The sequence below is a fragment of the Schistocerca piceifrons genome, chromosome 3, assembly GCF_021461385.2.
Source record: "Schistocerca piceifrons isolate TAMUIC-IGC-003096 chromosome 3, iqSchPice1.1, whole genome shotgun sequence".
In the NCBI taxonomy this organism is placed as follows: Eukaryota; Metazoa; Arthropoda; class Insecta; order Orthoptera; family Acrididae; genus Schistocerca; species Schistocerca piceifrons.
In genome coordinates this window covers 498,500,993-498,521,004 of record NC_060140.1, presented here as the reverse complement: position 1 = coordinate 498,521,004, position 20,012 = coordinate 498,500,993, and the positions used below count along the sequence as shown (strand labels likewise).

Below are 20,012 nucleotides of genomic sequence, written 5' to 3'. Positions count from 1 at the left end.
ATCAGCTACGGCCTGAAGGTGTGCACTAAAGCATCGAAACTGGTAGCCATACAATAAATGACATCACAAGGATGGAAGTAGGTGTTTCATTTCCTTACTCACTTTGTTTGGTGGTCTATGGGGACAGTTCTATTCCTCTTTGTGAACACTTCTTGGCCACAGTAGCATACATACACGTTACATGTCTCTTTTTTTGGGGGGGGGGGGGGGGGCCTTGATGCTTTTACACTGTTTGGGTTTTCTATCTCCAATGAAGTCAAGGTCACATTCCCACAGTACGTTTCCAGGAACTCTATGACCTCTGCTCGGTGTTTGCATCTCTATTTAAGCCGGATATGGTGTTTGCCGTGGACTTTCAAGTGCACATCACCCTTCAGATGGACTTGTTTTTACCATGCCAGACCTGTTCTGATGCCCTTATGTACTGCGGTGAAGTAGGAGCCTGATTGTCTCCATGCTGCTGGAGTTATCAAGCCTATGACATCTAACACATGGGCTGCCCCACTACAAAAAATGGTGCTGTCTATAATAATATTTATTTGCAACTGGTTTTGATTCTGAACAATCTTCATGGCAACTATATAACACACAAAAAGAGTTCAAATGTGACATGGAAAACAAAAACTGAAAATCATGCATTTTTTTGAAGTTTGTACACGTTACAATTAATGCTCAATCACAGGTCGAAACTGATCCTATTGCATGGAAACTTGCTAAAAGGGGTCGACCTTGATGATGCTTACCTTCAGTTACCCTTAGATGAGGAATCTCAGAACATTGTCAGTGACACACCTTTTGGTTTATATGAGTACAAGCATCTCTCGTTTGGCACTGCCTCAGCCCCCGCAATTTTCCAAAAATATCTGGAACAATTGACACACAGTAGATTGCAGCCTGTGTGAATTATCTGGATGGTCTCATTATTACAGGACTCTCCTGTCAGTGGCATTCGCAAAACTTCTGCACCCTATTTGTAACCCTGCACAATGCAGGTCTTCATTGCCATTTGGAGAAGAGTAGAGTATTTGGGGCCGAAGCTCATCAAAGAAGAAATCAAATCTAGTGATCAAAACGTCACTGTCATCGCTTTTCTTCCCCGCCCAAGGAACTTACCTGAACTGCTGCCTTTGCCTCACCCTTCTGGTGACCATGAGGATGAAGTCTTAACTTGTGTATTGGGTGCTGTGGGGGTTGAATGCCTGCCACAGGAGTTTGATTTAGATGGCTGTCATGGGGTACCAGAGCTGTGTAGTGCTGTGCTCGTACAAAGAGAGTACCTCCATCTTGCCACTTATATACAGCAGCCAGTAGCATTCCATGTAGCTGGTACACAGGTGGCCACCCAGTGCATAATTGGTAGTTTGGTGCTCGCACTTGAAACTGTTGAGCTATCTTCGCTGTACTAGGTGCATTTTGGATTTCTCTCTCCATTGCTCTAGGCCTCGTTATCATTTTGGAGAAGACTTCAATTAGTGCCTCATTGTCTTCTAGGTTGTTTGTCCTTGTCCTGGTCCTAGTTTGTTGTCTTGTCTGCATCTGTCTGTTGTGTTTTGCTCGCTTACTGTTAGTTTGGGTTACTCTTCTGCAGGCAGCTCTTCCGCCTAGTGGCTTCCTCTGTTATTGCAATTTTTCCAAAGCTCCAATGTGCGCATCAATATCTCGCTACCCACAGGTAAAGTATCAAGTAAAAGGATTTAGAAAGTTCTGTGTTAAAATAGTGCAAATATGTTCATATTGCCAAAACTTTTGGTGACAAAGGCAGAATGAGGCAGCTGGTTGCTCACTTGCCTGTCAGTGTCTTGTAAAGGGGAATATATTCACCTTTTCTGTGCTCTGAAAGGAGCATTTTTCCATTTGTTAGATTATATCTGCATTGGCAGGCCTATTCTAGTCACCTACAGTAGGGTTTAGTTTTTAATGGTGAAGTGGTAGCTCCAGAACACTCATTGAATGCTGTGTGGATTTTCAAAAGCAGACATGGCAGTGGTTGAAAATCTTCTTCACGTTCTTTCCTCTATGCTGACGAGGGCAACACTATAATAACTGCTTGGGCATTTCCCAGGTTTTAGAAATAGGATTAACTTATCACCTTTCTATGAGTCACAAAATGGTCTTTCATCCAGATACAATTAAAAAGGGTAAGGAAAATTTATTTATTTCTGACTGTGAGGTGCTGTGACATTCAGTAACAGATAAAGTCACCACCTCAGCTGCTATTAAGAAAATATTTTAATTCTCAAAATAAGTTGTGTTCATTAATCATTATCAGGTGACAAGTGCCTGTGATCTTGTGGAATGCTGAAGTGAATATTAAAACAGTTCCAGTAGTGTGTAGCTCTATACATATCCTCATGATATATTGCCATTAACTAAGAAAGAGCCAAGTCTATGTGCGCCAAACACACTTTGTATGTGTACACGAGCAATCTACCAACTGTATTGTGTCAAAACACAGCAGAAAACTGAGCTCACTCCACAAGATGTCAAACAATTGTCTCTTGATTATATTCAATGAATGTAAATGCTGCTATAAGTTAAAACATTAGCACAACTGAGGTAGTGATTTCTATATCTTCATGTATCAACAGTGGTGCCAGCACAGTGCAAAGTATGCATAAAATTATGCTGTAATGGATCCGGTCATAACTAGGTGATGTGCCACAAGCCAAAGACAATACTGAAGCCAGCTCATACATGGATGATGATGATGATGATGATGAAGATAATGTGGTTTTTAGCACCCATACTAAAATTGTACGAGATGAGTGTGGTGGATTATGATCGCAAAACTGCACAGAGAACACCCTAAACAAACACCCGCCCAACCACAAATATCATCATTAGCTAAAATAAGAGGTAAGATCACCATTTGTGTTTGCCTCTGCCCACTTCTCACAATATACAGTACACTCAGTTAAAATGTGGCATTAGTGATTTGCATGCCACAGGCATCACAGACTGGAGGGTCCACTCACTGGAGTAGTAAGCTATGTGTTAGGAGTCTGTGACACTTCAACCCACTGGAGTGACCAATGTGAAGAATGCCATGGCCAGATAGATGGCTTCACCCACCTCAGCTTACTATTTGTCATTGCCAGCCTCCTCCCACCCTCACATGTATCTCCAATGCAACAGTGAAATGACAGCCTGCAAGGGGATGGCACGTTGTGTGGCATCATGTTCTTTGCAGGCCTCCTTGGTTGCTTGGTCTACCTGTTTATTTTCCAAAATTCGCACTCAGCAGAATGCTATCTGCTTCCCTCACTGCTGAAGGGAGTACAGATGAATACATATTAGCTGGAGCATTTTCTCTGCTGGGTACATGTGTTGCAATGATGGCAGGGCACTAAGGGAATCTGGGAAGATGAGAAACTATTTGCCCTGAAAATATCTCATTGCTCAAGCGCTTTCCAGATCTTGTGGAGCTCTGCAGTAAATGCAGTAGTATATTTTTAGGGAAAGTGAATCCTGAAGACATAGTCGAGAAACACTATTGAATAGCCAGGGGAGTCCCCTCATTTGGAAACCTCAGTATACACAGCTTTAAAACTGTGATGACCATCTAAAATGTTAATAAATGGAGACTGAAATGTAAAAGATGGAGTGCAATCTTTCTTATAATTTGTCAAGTCTAAAATATTTCTGCGCCCCTGTAGGAGCCTGCTCCAACCTTGGTATTAAACTTTAAAATCACCCACACCCATCTCTAAAAGGCAATCCTTCACACAAACCCAATAGGGCCTTGTTGCTCACTGTCAATGACGAAAATGCCTTTCAAACGGTGGCCGAGCAATGGTCTGGTACACAGGAATGTTTGGCATGGATGTTGTTTTGTAAGTCTGTTGCACCATAAGAAGTTGTCACCTGATGTGGAGCAGTGGCTCACTAGCCTCCGCACAAAGGCTCAGTACAGGGTGGTTCTAAAGGCCTCAGTGGCCAGACTAATTCCATCATAGTGCACCATGTTCAATATTTTTAAAGGAGAGACATCAGTTTCACCTCAGGGCAGCAACTGTACACTTCACACTTCTTACTGAAATTTCCTTAATTGTCTTTCCTAAAACTGTATTGTTAATGGACTGCCTTGGTTTGTTTGGAAACTGCTGTCATGATCTCTTATTGCTCTCTTGAATAGTTCTGTAAAACCATAAAGGCTATAAGATTCTCTGCAGTTGGTCAGAATTTAAACCTATGCAGAACTGTCCATCAGCCCCTAATGCAACAATGGCATTCTTTATTGCATCAGAGGAAAGAAAATCATCTTACTTTGTATGAAGACCATGGTATGGGTGCTTCAGTGCTGTGTTAGATCATGCTGGTAAAGTCGTAAACCCATTTCTAGACACTTGTACTATGTTTGAAATTAGCACACTCAATGCAAACCATACAGTTACCCTTTGCCTAGCATCCATCTGGGCAGTTTACTTTCAAACAATGCCCCTACGAGTGCAGTTATTGCACACCCAGTGGTCTGTGCAATGGCTGGACAGCATAGTGAGGCTTCACAAATAGCAGAGAATGAGCCATAGCAGTGCTGAAGTGTGTGCCCTACCTCATGTTCCGTAGATATGTGTGGTGATAACAAGAGTCTCTCAAAGGCTTGATCTCTGCAGCAGGTGGTTGTTGATACCACAAGCACAAGTGTGCATTCAAATTACCACATAAGAGGAAATGTTGGGGAAACTGCTCAGTCTTATATGTAAGAACCTCTTCAGCTAAATATTCAAGAGGATGCAGATATAAGGAAGGTATAGGTACCATACAATGCACCTGTACTGATACAGCGACTGTTTGTAGTCAGTTGTTGAGTGAGAGATGGAGAATGATTTTTGACACTGACAAACATTGCCATTTCATCTTTAGCTCCTACACCACACAGGTTGTCCACATAATGTAGGGAATTGCACAGTGGTATCAAAAACTTTAAATTGTTTGACATGCAAAGGATCTTCCCTATGCGAGAAGTTTCCATTCTTCCACATGGGTTCTGAACTCATTCATGGCAGGTAGTTTAACGAGGAGTTTTTTCTCTTTCATCCCAGAAGGGTTGGGAGAATACAAGTGGAGACAGGGTGGGGAGTTACTTGCAAGATTGCATGGTTTTACAGCTTTACAGCTGATCTTTAAGGTATATTTTCCTGTTGGAGACAATGACAAAGATGTATTAGTGTACATCTGCAACTGCTTGTAAATATGCAGGTTTTGGCATTTCCTGAGAGTGACATTGTCTAGGTGACAATGCTGGTCTTTGGTGCATGCCATTTCATTTCTGAAGCAAAGGAGTTCAGGAATAAAAGGTAGCCAAGTGGTCTTTATATCTTTGTTGCCTCGGAATATGAGATACATCATGCAGTTTTTACATCATGGATCCTTTTTTTCTTCTTCTTCTTCTTCTTCTTCTTCTTGTTCTACAAAGACATCCCCTGTTCCAAACTGGATGCCTTTGGAAAAAATTAGCCACATGGGTGGAACGGTGTATATTTGTTTTGTGGGCAGTTGAACAACATCTGCTGCAAGCTGCCTGGTCCACACACACTGTAGCATTGTAACCAAATGTCGACACTTGAAGCAGCACTCAGGATTACATGAATAAAGCATAACTGCCAGATGGATTAAAGTAGCTCATGTATACTCAGGTAACTTTGGTACAATGAGTGTCTTTCCAAGTTCACAATTATTTACTGCCCATTTAAGTTGTAGTCCATGTAGTCCCTAGAGCTGACAACTCATTTACTGTCATTCAGCACGGTATGCGGCTCAATGTTTATAACATACTCGCAAAGGAAATTTGAATGTTATTGGCTGGGTTACTTGGGTACATCTTTATGTTTTGGCCAGGATTGAGCCACTACACAGTGGATTCACTTATATACAAAGGAGATAATTTCACAAAGGCATCTCCCACAAATTTGGCCACAAAAGTAGTCTACATCATTTAACACAGGCTTGTAACTGACTTTAATTTAGCTACTATTGACAGATTTATAATGTGGGCTAGTCACACAGAGTCTATTGGTTGTTTGGGTGTTAATACTGCCCAACAAATCACTAGAAAAACTAGGGGTGTTTGTGGTTGATGTAAAATTCACTAATCTCCTAGAAGCAGCTACAAAAATACAAGCCAATCCACATAGAAACACACTTATATGGACATACCTTATACAAGTGGCATCCTGAAAATACCTTAAAGATAGCACACTAATGGCTGTTTCACCTTCATCCATCCCTCTGCAACATAGTACACCTTGAGGGGGAGGTTGAGGGTTTTCAATAGAGGTTTTTACCATACCTGCAATCTGAGGATGGGGATTAAGTCAAGATCCTCATCATGTTCCAGTGCTCCATGGCATGGTGGTCACTGAAACATGTCCAGAACAGAGGATAACTGTTGGTATTCACTAGTACTCAACTCTGAAACCCCAAGGGTAACAAAAGATGAGATTCCTGAGGTGACAGCCATTTGGCACAACCCATGAAGCATGTGTGTCTTACTGAATGCCATAAGTATGGTGATGGTCATCTTCCTGCCTCCCCACTAAGGGCTAATGCTTTAGTCTAGATGTATGGTCTTACACCTGACTGAACCAACCATAAACTTTAGACCTTTTAAGTTTGTCGTGGAAATTGATGTTGAATACTGCAAATATTCACATGGCTAGCTGCGCCAAGACTGTGTATGGACACTGAGTAATATTGTTCATGTTTGAACTTCTGGCATATGTAAAAATCTGCATATGTTTCTGTCGTGAAAGTGAACTAATCTACTGACAAGGTAGCAGAAAAATTTCTAGACAAAAGATCACAAGTCAAATAACAGTGATGCTGATGTCAGGTGTGGTTCTAATGATGAACACTTGCTAACTCCTGGTCAATCAGTTAGTGAAGGTACATTTTATATTTAAGACTACACAGATCTGGGTAAAAAAAGGTTTAAAACAATTGTATGAAGTTGAGGTTACACATGGAAGCGAGCTAACTACTTATGGGTGTGCTATGGTGCCATCTAGAGAGTAAAGTGAGAACTATGTAATGGGATATGCATAAGAGGGTGCAGAGTTTTTGCATGGTGAAATTCGGGGTTCTTCCTCTGAATTTAGAGGTGAGAAGTTCTCTGTACATTCGTTGTCATATATAAATGAGTAAATTTGTTGTTTATCATTGTTACGTTAAAGTGTAGGTTTCAAATAATGTGCAGGTTTGCATTTTCACATATGAGATTATATGTTAGAACAAATATTTATTTATGCTGAATTGTTATTTGTTTGAGGTACTCCTTGGGCAGCATGTGGTGGCTGGAGTTCATCAGAAGGCTCCTTTGCATCACAACAAGCATGCGATGGAGCTTCCAAAACAAAATGGACTGTAAAGGGGCCTCTCAGAGTAGGCAACAGTAAAAATCACAAAAGAAGAATGCATATTCAAAAATGTATACATCAAATCTCATGACAAGCTGTTAGGTTGTTTCAGTGTAATACAGACACCAACATGGAAAGTATGTTTGTAGATGTTCATGCAGTTAATGAACATGGATATATAACCCCGTAGAACTTATTTATAAAGTTTCGAAGAATAAGTATAGCCTGAAGATCAAAACTGAATATGTGTATAGACATATTCCTAAGTTGTTATTACAACTACTGAACATCAGCAACTAAACATCAGGAACGCATTTGGTTCACTTCCATGTATGAGAATTACACAAAAATTATGACATATTTAAAATAAAAACCACGTCTCTTAGTGTATTTGACAGGAATCCTGAATATGCGAAGGCATAATCAACAAGTTGAATTTTCAAGGCAACAAAATACGGGGGAGAGGGGGCAGAAGAGGTACTGACATTTGATCTACAAAAGATAGTTTCACTTCCCAAGGTTCCCACAGATACTGTGTATTGCAAATAAGTTTCTTGCTTTAATGTGGGGTGTCCATGACTTGGGCACGTCCAAAGGACTTATGTAACTTTCGCATGAGAGAATGCCAGGCCGAGGGCCAAGACTGTGTCTTTCGAAGGTATTAAATACTAATCCTATAGAAGAAACTGTAATGCTTTATTCAGACTCTAGTGGTGACCACAACAGAAGTATCAACTTCTAACCATTCTAAAGTTCAAGATACTACCCAGCATATCAAAGAGATTGCTCAAATTTTTTTAAATCTAGGCCAGACTTCTCAGACCAGTTATACTAATTTCAATCAACACTGAGAGCAAGCTTAAATGCAGCCAACATATTTACCATCAACACATGCAGACTTAAAAACCGAAAGTTCCATGTGGTGGAAATGCTCTGACAGTTTTAAAAAACAGGAAAAAATTATGGACAAACTGCAGCTTGGATGAACAAAAAATACATCACAATCAACAAATATAAAGTGAATGTAAAGCACCTGAAGTTCACACACAACGATGATGTGAAATGCTATGAACTACATTTCACTAAATGTGTAATGAACTGTCCAGCTAAGCTTAATGTCACTGCCCTGAACTTCAAGTATCCCATTGGAAACCCACTTATGAGTGTAAAGAAGGAAGTCCTACAGTCAATCCTGTGTTGCATTCTCCATATCACCACGAATTTTACAAGAATTTACTAAATGCTACTCAGAGTGTTGGAGATTCCAGCGATGAAGCAATGTTAGTAGATAAGTGAGAACCCTCAAAATTCTATCTAAAGACATCATCTCTTAACAGCTTACAACATAGTCCTTAGTTGAAAGAAACATGACTATTGTATGGTTAACATCTGTGATGAGACAGTGTCATTGTTTGTTTTTCACTGTAGTTAGCTCTAATGGCCATAATTTTTTCAGGTCTGTAATGCACATAATTTGTTTGGCTAGATAACAGATGACACCGAGTATACATTAAATTGTACTGAATGTCATTTACTATCCTCAGTGTCTTAACTGAGTCTTTCCCCTGTGGCTGAACATTAGAGCTGAATATCTCAAAATATGTAATTTGTGATTTGTCCAGTCTGCCATAGGACCCTCCAAATTATTGTCAGAATTCTCTTTATCAGCAAGTAAGTGAAATTTCCTTTCCACACAAATGAAATATCTACTTTAAGAATAAAACTTTGATAGCAGGAATGTCATTCATAGCCATGAAAGCTTCTGTCTCTACTACAACAGTCAGTTACATACAAATTATGGACAACTAGGTCCTGATTACACATCTGTCACAAGCAAAGATGAAAATTTAGTAGAATGTTCCCACAAAGCTATAAATCATTATAGACAATCATTTCCTTTCAAAAGTTTTCAAGAGTTATTTGATATCTCACTACAATACTACATGAGCATGATTATGCATCTATGTCACACCTTATGTGGGAGATAAAAGGGTCTTTGTTGTTTCAGTGCAGGGCCACCTGCCTCCACCCACTGCTTTGACTTCTGTTTCGTTTTTGGAATAAAATAGGCACAAAAAAGTAGTGTATGGAATCCTTTGAATATAATCATTGCTGAAAAACTCATTTCTGCATTTACTATTGGCAAACATTCAAAAAGCCTTTTTAAAAACAAACAAAAAAAAAAAATTCCTCATGTACAATGTACTCTACACTCTTTTGATATACTGATGATATCAACTATTTCATAAATCATTCATGGCTGATCATCCAATTCTGCAGCATGCATTTTCCACATGTTTGCAAGTCTGGTTGTAGTTACGGAATGTCCTTCCTGTCAGTGATCTTTAAGAGAGAATCACAACATTTGAAATTAGTTGCCCATTTCTTAAATGTTAAAAATCAAGGAGTAGGCTTCTTTTAAGCTTTCACAAACTTTGGGTGAACTTCTGCTGGTGATAAATTGTTCAAAACAGTGAATTTTATGACAGCACAATAGTCCACTTTATACATTTGACTGAAACATAAATGACATAACTAATCTAGAAGTCAGCATGAACGAAAGCATTCTTAGGGTGCTATGTGATTTATTTTATTGTTCTTCTACTAGCATAACAAAAAACAGACTTCATTTATATCAACATGAAGTGGAGAGAGGGGACAAAGCTGCTGCTCCTCTCCCTCCCCCACATCCGAGAAAAAGTTATCTTCACAAACTAAACTCACATCCTGACCCATCACACTTGCTGCTGTATCAATTCAGAGTCAGTTTGAAGAAATGTTTATTAGTACCAAGTGCATCCAAAACTGTTGGTCATGAAGCCTCAAATCTATTTCACCATGAAACTAACACGAGTTGCCCCCTCTACATCAGATTCTGCGTTGTTGTTGTTGTTGTTGTGGTCTTCAGTCCTGAGACTGGTTTGATGCAGCTCTCCTTGCTAATCTATCCTGTGCAAGCTCCTTCATCTTCCAGTACCTACTGCAACCTACATCCTTCTGAATCTGCTTAGTGTATTCATCTCTTGGTCTCCCTCTACGATTTTTACCCTCCACGCTGCCCTCCAATGGTAAATTTGTGATCCCTTGATGCCTCAGGGCATGTCCTACCAACCGATCCCTTCTTCTAGTCAAGTTGTGCCACAAACTTCTCTTCTCCCCAATCCTATTCAATACCTCCTCATTAGTTACGTAATCTACCCACCTAATCATCAACATTCTTCTGTAGCACCACATTTCGAAAGCTACCATTCTCTTCTTGTCCAAACTATTTATTGTCCATGTTTCACTCCATACAAATACTTTCAGAAACGACTTCCTGACATTTACATCTATATTCGATGTTAACAAGTTTCTCTTCTTCAGAAAAGCTTTCCTTGCCACTGCCAGTCTACATTTTATATCCTCTCTACTTCGACCATCATCAGTTATTTTGCTCCCAAAATAGCAAAACTCGTTTACTACTTTAAGTGTCTCATTTCCTAATCTAATTCCCTCATCATCACCCGACTTAATTCGACTACATTCGATGATCCTCGTTTTGCTTTTGTTGATGTTAATCTTATATCCTCCTTTCAAGACACTGTCCATTCCGTTCAACTGCTCTTCCAAGTCCTTTGCTATCTCTGACAGAATTACAATGTCATCGGCGAACCTCATTCTGCATATGCTCTTGTATATGAATGCTTTCTCTGTGCCAGGCAAGGAACATTTTACTTTGTCTTCATATCTGCTTTTGTTCCTCACACTGCAATAAATGTTTCTCTAAGCCCCTACTCACAAGAAAGGAAGTGAGGTTTTAATGCCTTGTCGATAATGATGTAAGAAGAGAAGGGAGAGAGCTATTTTAGTAGAGGAGTGAAGGGCTCATAAGGAAAAATCCATATCATGTTGAAGCAACCACCCTTGAATTAACCTGGAGTGGTTTAAAGAAACCACATAAAACCTAAATGACTGGGCAGGGATTTACACTCCATTTCACGTGACTTCAGCATCTTAAGCCTCTGCAGCAACTTTACTCACAGGTGACTACTCATGCATTATGTATGAGGGATGAATTTTAATAGCGGCAACTATGTATTTAAAGCTTATAAAAATAGATACATATTACAAAGTTTTACTGACCTCCAAAGTAGTCACCAGCATTGTGTACAATCCATTGTGAGTGATGTGAAAGTCATAGGATTCCCTTAGCAGTGTCAGTTGTGTTGATAGGTCTAGTGGAGCAGTATCTTGCCTGACGAATCTCTGTAACAGTTCTGAAGCAAATGCCATAATGTGCTTCCTTCAATTTAGGAGTCAAGCTGAAGTCACAAGAGCTTAGTCCACAGAGTGTGGTGAACGGTACAGCACTTCCCAGTCCTATCACTCACACAAATCAGTTACAACTTGTGCCACACTCACATGAGCAAAACCAGCAAAATGATGGGTGGGTCCTGCAGAAAGTCCACTTCCTCTTTCTCTAAGTTGGTCACATGCTGTGTTTCAAAATGAACAGCTTAGAAAAAGAAGCAGTGATACTTCCTTCAGGATCCACCCATCACTTTGGAGGACTTGCTTGACTGCATATGGCACAAGTTGTGACCAATTTGTTTGCTAGATGGAGCTGGGAAGTGCTGTAGCACCCATCACACTCCTCAGACTTAAGCCTCTGTGACTTCAACTTGATTCCTAAACTGAAGGAAGCACTTTATGGCATTTGCTTCAGAACTGTTAGAGAGACTCATCTGGCAAAAGACTGCTTCATTAGAATTATCAACACAAGTGGCACTGCTAAAGTATTCCATAACATCCACATTGTGAGCAATGGTTTATACACAACACTGGTGACTACTTAGAAGGACAGTAAAACTTTGAACAGGTATCTATTTTGCAAAAGGTTTATTAAACAGTTGACACTATTAAAGTACCAACCCTCATAGTCTTTTCAACATGAACGATGCATGTTTTGTCTCAGCAAAGCAGCTATGTTATATTTTAAACATTTTTGAATGGTGCAAGCTTTGTGGTTTTACTTAGCTGCTTTTTATTACTCAAATTCACTACAATTCATACAAGAACACCAGCATGTGAATATGTGAGAGCTTTAATCATTTTCTCATACACTGCTGTGATAAATGTGTCTCATCTTTACATAAGTAACCCCTTGTAAGTTGTGCAATGATATCTACCGAGTAAGGCTGTGCCATGGTTAAGGCACTGGACTTTCACTCAGGAGGAGGAGGATACTCTGGTCAATGAGATTTATTTTTTTATTTGACTTCACTTAAGGTGAATGCCATATGGTTCTGTCAAAAAAAGACGACAGCTGATTTCATGCCTGGGTTTACACTTCGTCTCTTATGAGCACATAATATTATTGACAGGATATTAAGTTCTTACTCGTCCACTCTTTATTCCATTTTACAGCTTCAGATCAGTAATAATCACTGAAACTTCTTATAATGTGCAATGTCAAATGTGATTTTGAATTTTGAATCATTTTAATCAGAAATTACTTTTACTCCTGAAGGAAAAAGTATGCATGGAGGAATACTTTCTTCCATGCGTGTGATAAAAACTTTGTCAAAAGTCCAGAACTACAGGAGAACAATAAAATGACTACTTGACTTGGTCTCTAAAAATATAACTACCGTACATTGGGCATATTTTGAACAATTTTCAGGTCACATTTTAACTTGATGTGATTATCATGACTGCTTTTTAACTTTTATATTTATGTTAGTAAACACAGGAGTTTGCATAAAAGGATTACATACTAATTAGGGGGATGCATTTTCTAAAATGCAGAGTACATAATGAAAAAATTGTAGGTGGTTAAAGTTAGCTTGGATTTGGGGATACATTCACTGGCCTATACCTCCGTCATGACTGTCAACTACCATTCCATTTGTGAATTGTGGTCAATATTTCAAAAACATATTAAAACTTTGACTTGCCTTCTGAAGCCTCATAAAATAAAATACCTAGTACGGTACATAAATCAAACAGTATGAGGCATCATCAGATTATAAATGTAACGAAAGGTACGCAGATAGAGTACCACGCACACAGCTCCAAATTTCATTGAGCATAATAACTTACATCTCATCCATCTTAAACCTAAATCTTCATTTCAAAACATCCAGTGCAGTTAGAACTAAGGTTATCCATTCTTCAGTTAGAACTAAGGTTATCCATTCTTCATTTATTGTGTCAATATCTGGCACCTGTGGCCAAATAAACCTCACTTCTTATTTCTGGAGATATTTGACATTACACGTTATACTTTAATCACTGCCTGGACAACAACAGCTCGCAATTTGAGCAATATACAACTGATATTTGTTTTTCTTAGTTCTAGGCTCATTAACAATTATAAATGAGCCTTCATCTATATACTGATGCTTAATGTTTGTAGTCCTTAGGTAAACACTGCTGTTGGCATCAAAATTGTTCAATAAATTGTGTATATGTAATTCTAGTGGGTAACAATGCCCAGTGGTCAAAGTAATCCCAGAGCAGAGAAATCATGCATGAGACCACAGAAATCTTAATATACTATTAGATATACACATGTGAACAAAAAACTAATCAGTTGGCTGTTTTGAGAATTAATCGAGTAACATACAGATAAAGTAGAAAACACTGATGGTTTTAGAGTAAAACGATATCAGTGGATTTTGCAAAACCTGATAAGCCTCTCCATCATACGCCATAAAATGTTATGTGAAAATATACAATATTGCAATAAACATTTCTGTTGACATCAAAAGACAACACAGTCACAAGACCAGGGAAGATATTCAGATTCTCTTACCAACATTTATTACTCCATGCTAGGTATAGCCTCTTGAAGACTTATGACTTTACCTTCCCTAAAGAGTTTCCTATGAAACTTTCTTGTATTTATTTACTACAGCCTTACATGGGATCCAAATTTTACTTCTTCCTCTGCAGCCACGATGAAACACTATCCCGATCAACATTCTTGAATTCCGGTATAATGACAACACAGGCTCTCGATCCAATACCATTATGGAGATGGCCATGGTCAGCAATAGGTGGCACTCACAAGACAGTGTGGCCTGCACCAAGGAGGCACTAACATGTACAGTGATGCCCTACAATGAACGAAAACATCATGCAGTTGCTGCAGTTACCAGCTTGGGCAGGACATTTATAAAGTGTCTCCAAAAGTGTTGTTTTACCTGTGAAAACATGGCCTGCAAAGTCATGCACCGACTGTTTGGTGTGCAATGTCATAATTCATTGTGTTCCTTATCAGACTGAAGCACTGCAAGCCTTGAAATTAGAAAACCCCATCTTGGAAAAGGTTCTTGCAATCATTAAAGCTAACAAAATCTCAAAATGAGCACACACTTCAGTTTAAGAACATGTGGTGTTTACCATGTCTAAACCTTCCCATTCCTATGAATCGTATTGAGATCGAGAGTCATCAGATAGGTCTTCCAACAGGGATTTGGGGACATCCAAGTTCTCACGTGAAGAGAATTCAGAGTGTTCTTCAATGGATAGTGATACTGCACACAATTGTTAATAGTAACACCTATGCCCACAGAACATGTCGTGAGTTGCGTGCTTCAGTTCCTCCAAAATAACCTACAAAGGTTTTTCTGGGTTGCTGTTTTATCATTAAGCATTATTGTTCCAAATGTTCTTTCTGGGATGAGGAATGTAATCAATGTAGCAAAACTGGACACATAGCTGTGTTCGTAACAGCACACCTTGGAAGCTGATCCAGCACTGGTCACTGATGCTATAGCCAAATCACACTCAGCATAATGAGCTACAAACACCACAGTATAAACATGTCAAGTTGTTCACACAGCTTGACCCATTCACAGAGAAACTTAAACAGACCCTCCTCCAGTTTAACTTAACAAGACCCCCATTCAGTTTCAGCCTGATGTGTGTGCCACTGTCTCTTTACTCAATGAGCTTACACACAAAAAACTGGGCGAGACACCCACCAAATCTACTCTACAGTGATTCTACTGTTACAGCGAGCAAAGTGTTCTGCTTTGGGGTGTGTGAATCAAATGCAATGCACAAAAAAATCTCCCCCCATCTCTCTTTCCTGAATGTTGTTTCTGCCTGAGTAAAATAATTTTCAGTTAAGATGCCTAAACCTTCAATTTTCAGATTGATGGCAAACCTGTAATGCAGAGTAGTCATTTCTTCTGAATACCATTTTTGAATTATTGAGCTCATCTTCAAAGAACTGTGTGGTTCACAGATTCTTTTAGCCTGGTCCACCAATGTTTTGATCACTCCTCTTTTCTGCTTGGGTTGATCAGAATTTCTGCAAAGATTCTATCTGTGTGGGTGCACTTTCTGTAGATGTTATGTCCCAAAGTTCTGTCATGTATCCAAAGTACCTCTAAGTCTAAAAATGAAATTCGACCTCCTTTCTCTTTTTCCATAGTGAACTTTATATGAGAATTAACATTATTCAGAAGATTTGGGAATTCAGTGTGTTCTTTTTCCCCATGACGCCATGTAACAAAAGTGTCATCCACATACTGAAGGCAATAATATGAGGTTTCTTCTTTGCCATCTGAAGAGCTGCTTCTTCAAGTTTTCTTCACAAAAAATTCACTACATCTGTGATGAGCAGGTTCCCCATTGCCCCACAATCAGTTTAGGGCATAAAGCCTAAAGAAAGACTAGTTGCAAGGACAAACATTTTCACAGAAATGCCATTCATGATCCCAAGCAGAAAATAGGAGTGATTGGTGGACTGAACTAAGAGAATAAGAGAATCACAGTACTTGTCACATGAGCTCAATCACTTAAGAAAACATTCAGAAGCAATGGCTACTCTGACAAACAAATAACAACTACATACTAAAGCTGTAAAGCCTCTAAGGAAAAAACAAACAACTAAAAGGCAAGTTCTCCTTTCATTTATATACAGGGTCCGGCATAAAAAACTCCCCGATTACAAAGTAACGTGCAGCGGACAGTAGAAGGAGCAGAGTGGTGGGGGGCGCGTCGTTAAGTAGCTGCCTACGTGCCGTTTTCAGTGTACGCCATGGCGTGGTCTGGTGAACATCGTGCCTTCGTAGTGGAAGATTTTATTCAAAATGGCGAATCGCCTATTAATACTCAACGTGCTTTTCGCGTTCGCTTTGCGCTGGGACGTCGGGACCCTGTTCCCGATAAGAAAACAATTTATTCTTGGGTTGCTAACTTTCGTGAGACAGGTTCCGCATTAAAAAGGAAACCACCTGGACGACCACGGACTGCAACAGGCCCCGGAAATGTTGATGCAGTTAGAGCTTCAGTTCAACAATCTCCTCGACGATCCGCTAAAAAGCATGCGGCAGCATTACGGATATCTGATCGAAGTGTGAGAAGAATCTTGCATCGAGATCTTAAAATGCATCCTTACAAACTTGTAACTACGCAGGAACTGAGTGAACGAGACTGTGGTGTCCGTGTAAGTTTGTGCCAAGACCTTCTTCGGAACATTCGTCCCAACGATATTGTGATTTTTTCTGATGAAGCACACTTTCACCTTGCCGGAACAGTGAACAGCCAAAATTGCAGGTACTGGTGTGAACACAATCCCCAAGAACTTCATCAACGACCACTTCATAGCCCTAAAGTAACAGTATGGTGTGCTGTTTACAATTCCGGAGTGATCGGTCCTTACTTTTTCGAAGAAAATTACAGGAATTTAACCGTCAACAGTGAACGCTATTGTGCCATGCTCCGCGACTTTCTCCAACCGCAACTAAGGGAGCTTTTTGGTGAAATAGAGAACGTGTGGTTCCAGCAAGATGGTGCTACAGCCCACACAGCGCGGCAGTCACTGGCATTGGTGAAGGAAATGTTTCCTGGACATGTGATCTCGTTGCGTGGAGACATTGGCTGGCCCCCACGATCGCCGGACTTAACGCCCTGTGATTTCTTTCTTTGGGGCTATTTAAAAGCAAAAGTTTATGAACAATGTCCACAATCTTTACGAGCCCTGAAAGAAGCAATTACACAAGAGGTTGAAGCTATTCCACCTGAAATGACTCAAAGAGTAATGAATAACTTCAGGGAAAGACTCAATCAGTGTGTCGACAGTGCAGGAAGCCATTTAAGGGATGTTTTATTTAAAAAGTAAGACCATAAGAATATTTTCTAAAATGGCATAATATGTACTTTTATTTAGTATAAATAAAATTGTTCTACATTATTTGGTTTTGTTTTTATTAGCTTTCCTTAAAGGGGAGGTTTTTCTGCCGGACCTTGTATAAAAACACAGATAACATCAGCAGAGTACTCAGAAAACATACAGTGTTTAAACCAATAAGAAAGGTGCACAAATATTTGAATACTGAAAGGACCTTAGCACACCGCATCTCACAGCAGGAGTAAATAAAATGCCTTGCACTTGTGGCCAAGTGTGCACAGGAACTACAAAAAGAAGTATTAAAATCTGCCTTAATGAATACAAGAGCAACTGTTACCTGGGCAAGATGAATAAGTCAGCAGTAGCAGATCACACATCTGGACTGGGAAATCACCACATTCGTTTCTCTGGCACCACTGTTTCAGGAAGATCTAACAATTACTAAGCTAGCATGTATGGAGAGGCCACAGAAATACAGAAGCACAAACACAATTTCAACAGAACACAAGAAGGAATGAAATTACACTAGATGAGCACCTGAGTGTTAACTAGAGCAAACAGAGACAGCTCTTCCACATATGAGCTCTGTAACATACACTGATGTGACTTCACGATCTTACGCAGGAGGCTGATGGCGTCACGAACTGGCCATCGTGGATACATGTAAACTGTTTGACTTTCTGAGCTTGTTTGTGTCTGCAATAGCTTTCTGAGTCATTAAAACCTTTGATGATGTCTCCAGCATTGGTAAACGAAATGTGAAGCAGAGAATTCTGCTTTGGATGACAGCCTAATACACATAAAACAAATATCAGCAATATCACAAATAATGGCTTTGAAAACCAGCATTCTATGGTCACCTGTTTGTTCTCACATGAGTAATTTGTAAACAATCACCTCTGTAGATTGACTGCATTTCCTCACATTCTACAAATAAAGTGAAGTCTGCCACCTGATTTACACATCACTCAGCCTATGCGACTGCTTCATTTCATGTCCCTACAAAGTTTTACATTCAGGGATTTATATGAGATTACCAATTCCAACTGTGACTCATTGCCACTGTAGTGATAAAATAAGCTAGTTTTTTTTGTTTGTTTGTTTTGTTTTGTGAAGTACACATTTCTGAGTATTTAAAACAAGCTGTCAATCTGTGCACCAATTTGAAATTTCATCAAGACCTGACTGACTATCTCTTCACTTTCTTGTACTTAATTGTAGACAACGGCATCATCTGTGAAAAGTCTGAAGTTCCTATTAATATTGTCTGTAAGGTCATTAATACTGTGTATGAGACAGGCGAAACACCCTCAGACTTCAAGAAGAATATAATAATCCCAATCTCAAAGCAAGCAGGTGCTGACAGATGTGAAAATTACTGAACTATCAGTTTAATAAGCCACAGCTGCAAAATACCAACACGAATTCTTTACAGACGAATGGAAAAACTGATAGAAGCCGACCTCGGGGAAGATCAGTTTGGATTCCGTAGAAATGTTGGAACACGTGAGGCAATACTGACCCTACGACTTATCTTAGAAGCTAGATTAAGGAAAGGCAAACCTACGTTTCTAGCATTTGTAGACTTAGAGAAAGCTTTGGACAACGTTGACTGGCATACTCTCTTTCAAATTCTGAAGGTGGCAGGGGTAAAATACAGGGAACAAAAGGCTATTTACAATTTGTACAGAAACCAGATGGCAGTTATAAGAGTTGAGGGGCATGAAAGGGAAGCAGTGGTTGGGAAGGGAGTGAGACAGGGTTGTAGCCTATCTCCGATGTTATTCAATCTGTATATTGAGCAAGTAGTGAAGGAAACAAAAGGAAAATTCGGAGTAGGTATTAAAATCCATGGAGAAGAAATAAAAACTTTGAGGTTCACCGATGACATTGTAATTCTGTCAGACACAGCAAAGGACCTGGAAGAGCAGCTGAACGGAATGGACAGTGTCTTGAAAGGAGGATATAAGATTAACATCAACAAAAGCAAAACGAGGATAATGGAATGTAGTCGAATTAAATCGGATGATGCTGAGGGAATTAGATTAGGAAATGAGACGCTTAAGGTAGTAAACGAGTTTTGCTATTTGGGGAGCAAAATGACTGATGATGGTCAAAGTAGAGAGGATATAAAATGTAGACTGGCAATGGCAAGGAAAGCGTTTCTGAAGAAGACAAACTTGTTAACATCGAATATAGATGTAAATGTCAGGAAGTCATTTCTGAAAGTATCTGTATGGAGTGTAGCCATGTATGGAAGTGAAACCTGGACAATAAATAGTTTGGACAAGAAGAGAATGGTAGCTTTCGAAATGTGGTGCTACAGAAGAATGTTGATGATTAGGTGGGTAGATCACGTAACTAATGAGGAGGTATTGAATAGGATTGGGGAGAAGAGAAGTTTGTGGCACAACTTGACTAGAAGAAGGGATCGGTTGGTAGGACATGTCCTGAGGTATCAAGGGATGAATACACTAAACAGATTCAGAAGGATGTAGGTTGCAGTAGGTACTGGGAGATGAAGAAGCTTG

At 39.6% G+C, this 20,012-nt stretch overlaps 1 protein-coding gene across 2 annotated transcripts in view; it reads right to left on the bottom strand.

Moving 5' to 3' along the window:
- The window catches only part of LOC124788211 (2-aminoethanethiol dioxygenase), a 55,575-nt gene that overhangs the window by 18,809 nt on the left and 16,754 nt on the right, over positions 1–20,012 (bottom strand). The window contains exon 2 of one of the 2 annotated variants that reach the window (XM_047255389.1): positions 17,818–17,897. The exons of the other annotated variant lie outside the window; for it this stretch is intronic. Within the exon in view, the coding sequence (XP_047111345.1) occupies positions 17,837–17,897 (61 nt within the window). The 3' untranslated portion in view covers positions 17,818–17,836. Of the gene's footprint in view, positions 1–17,817; positions 17,898–20,012 lie in introns of those variants that run through there. 2 annotated transcript variants of the gene reach the window in all.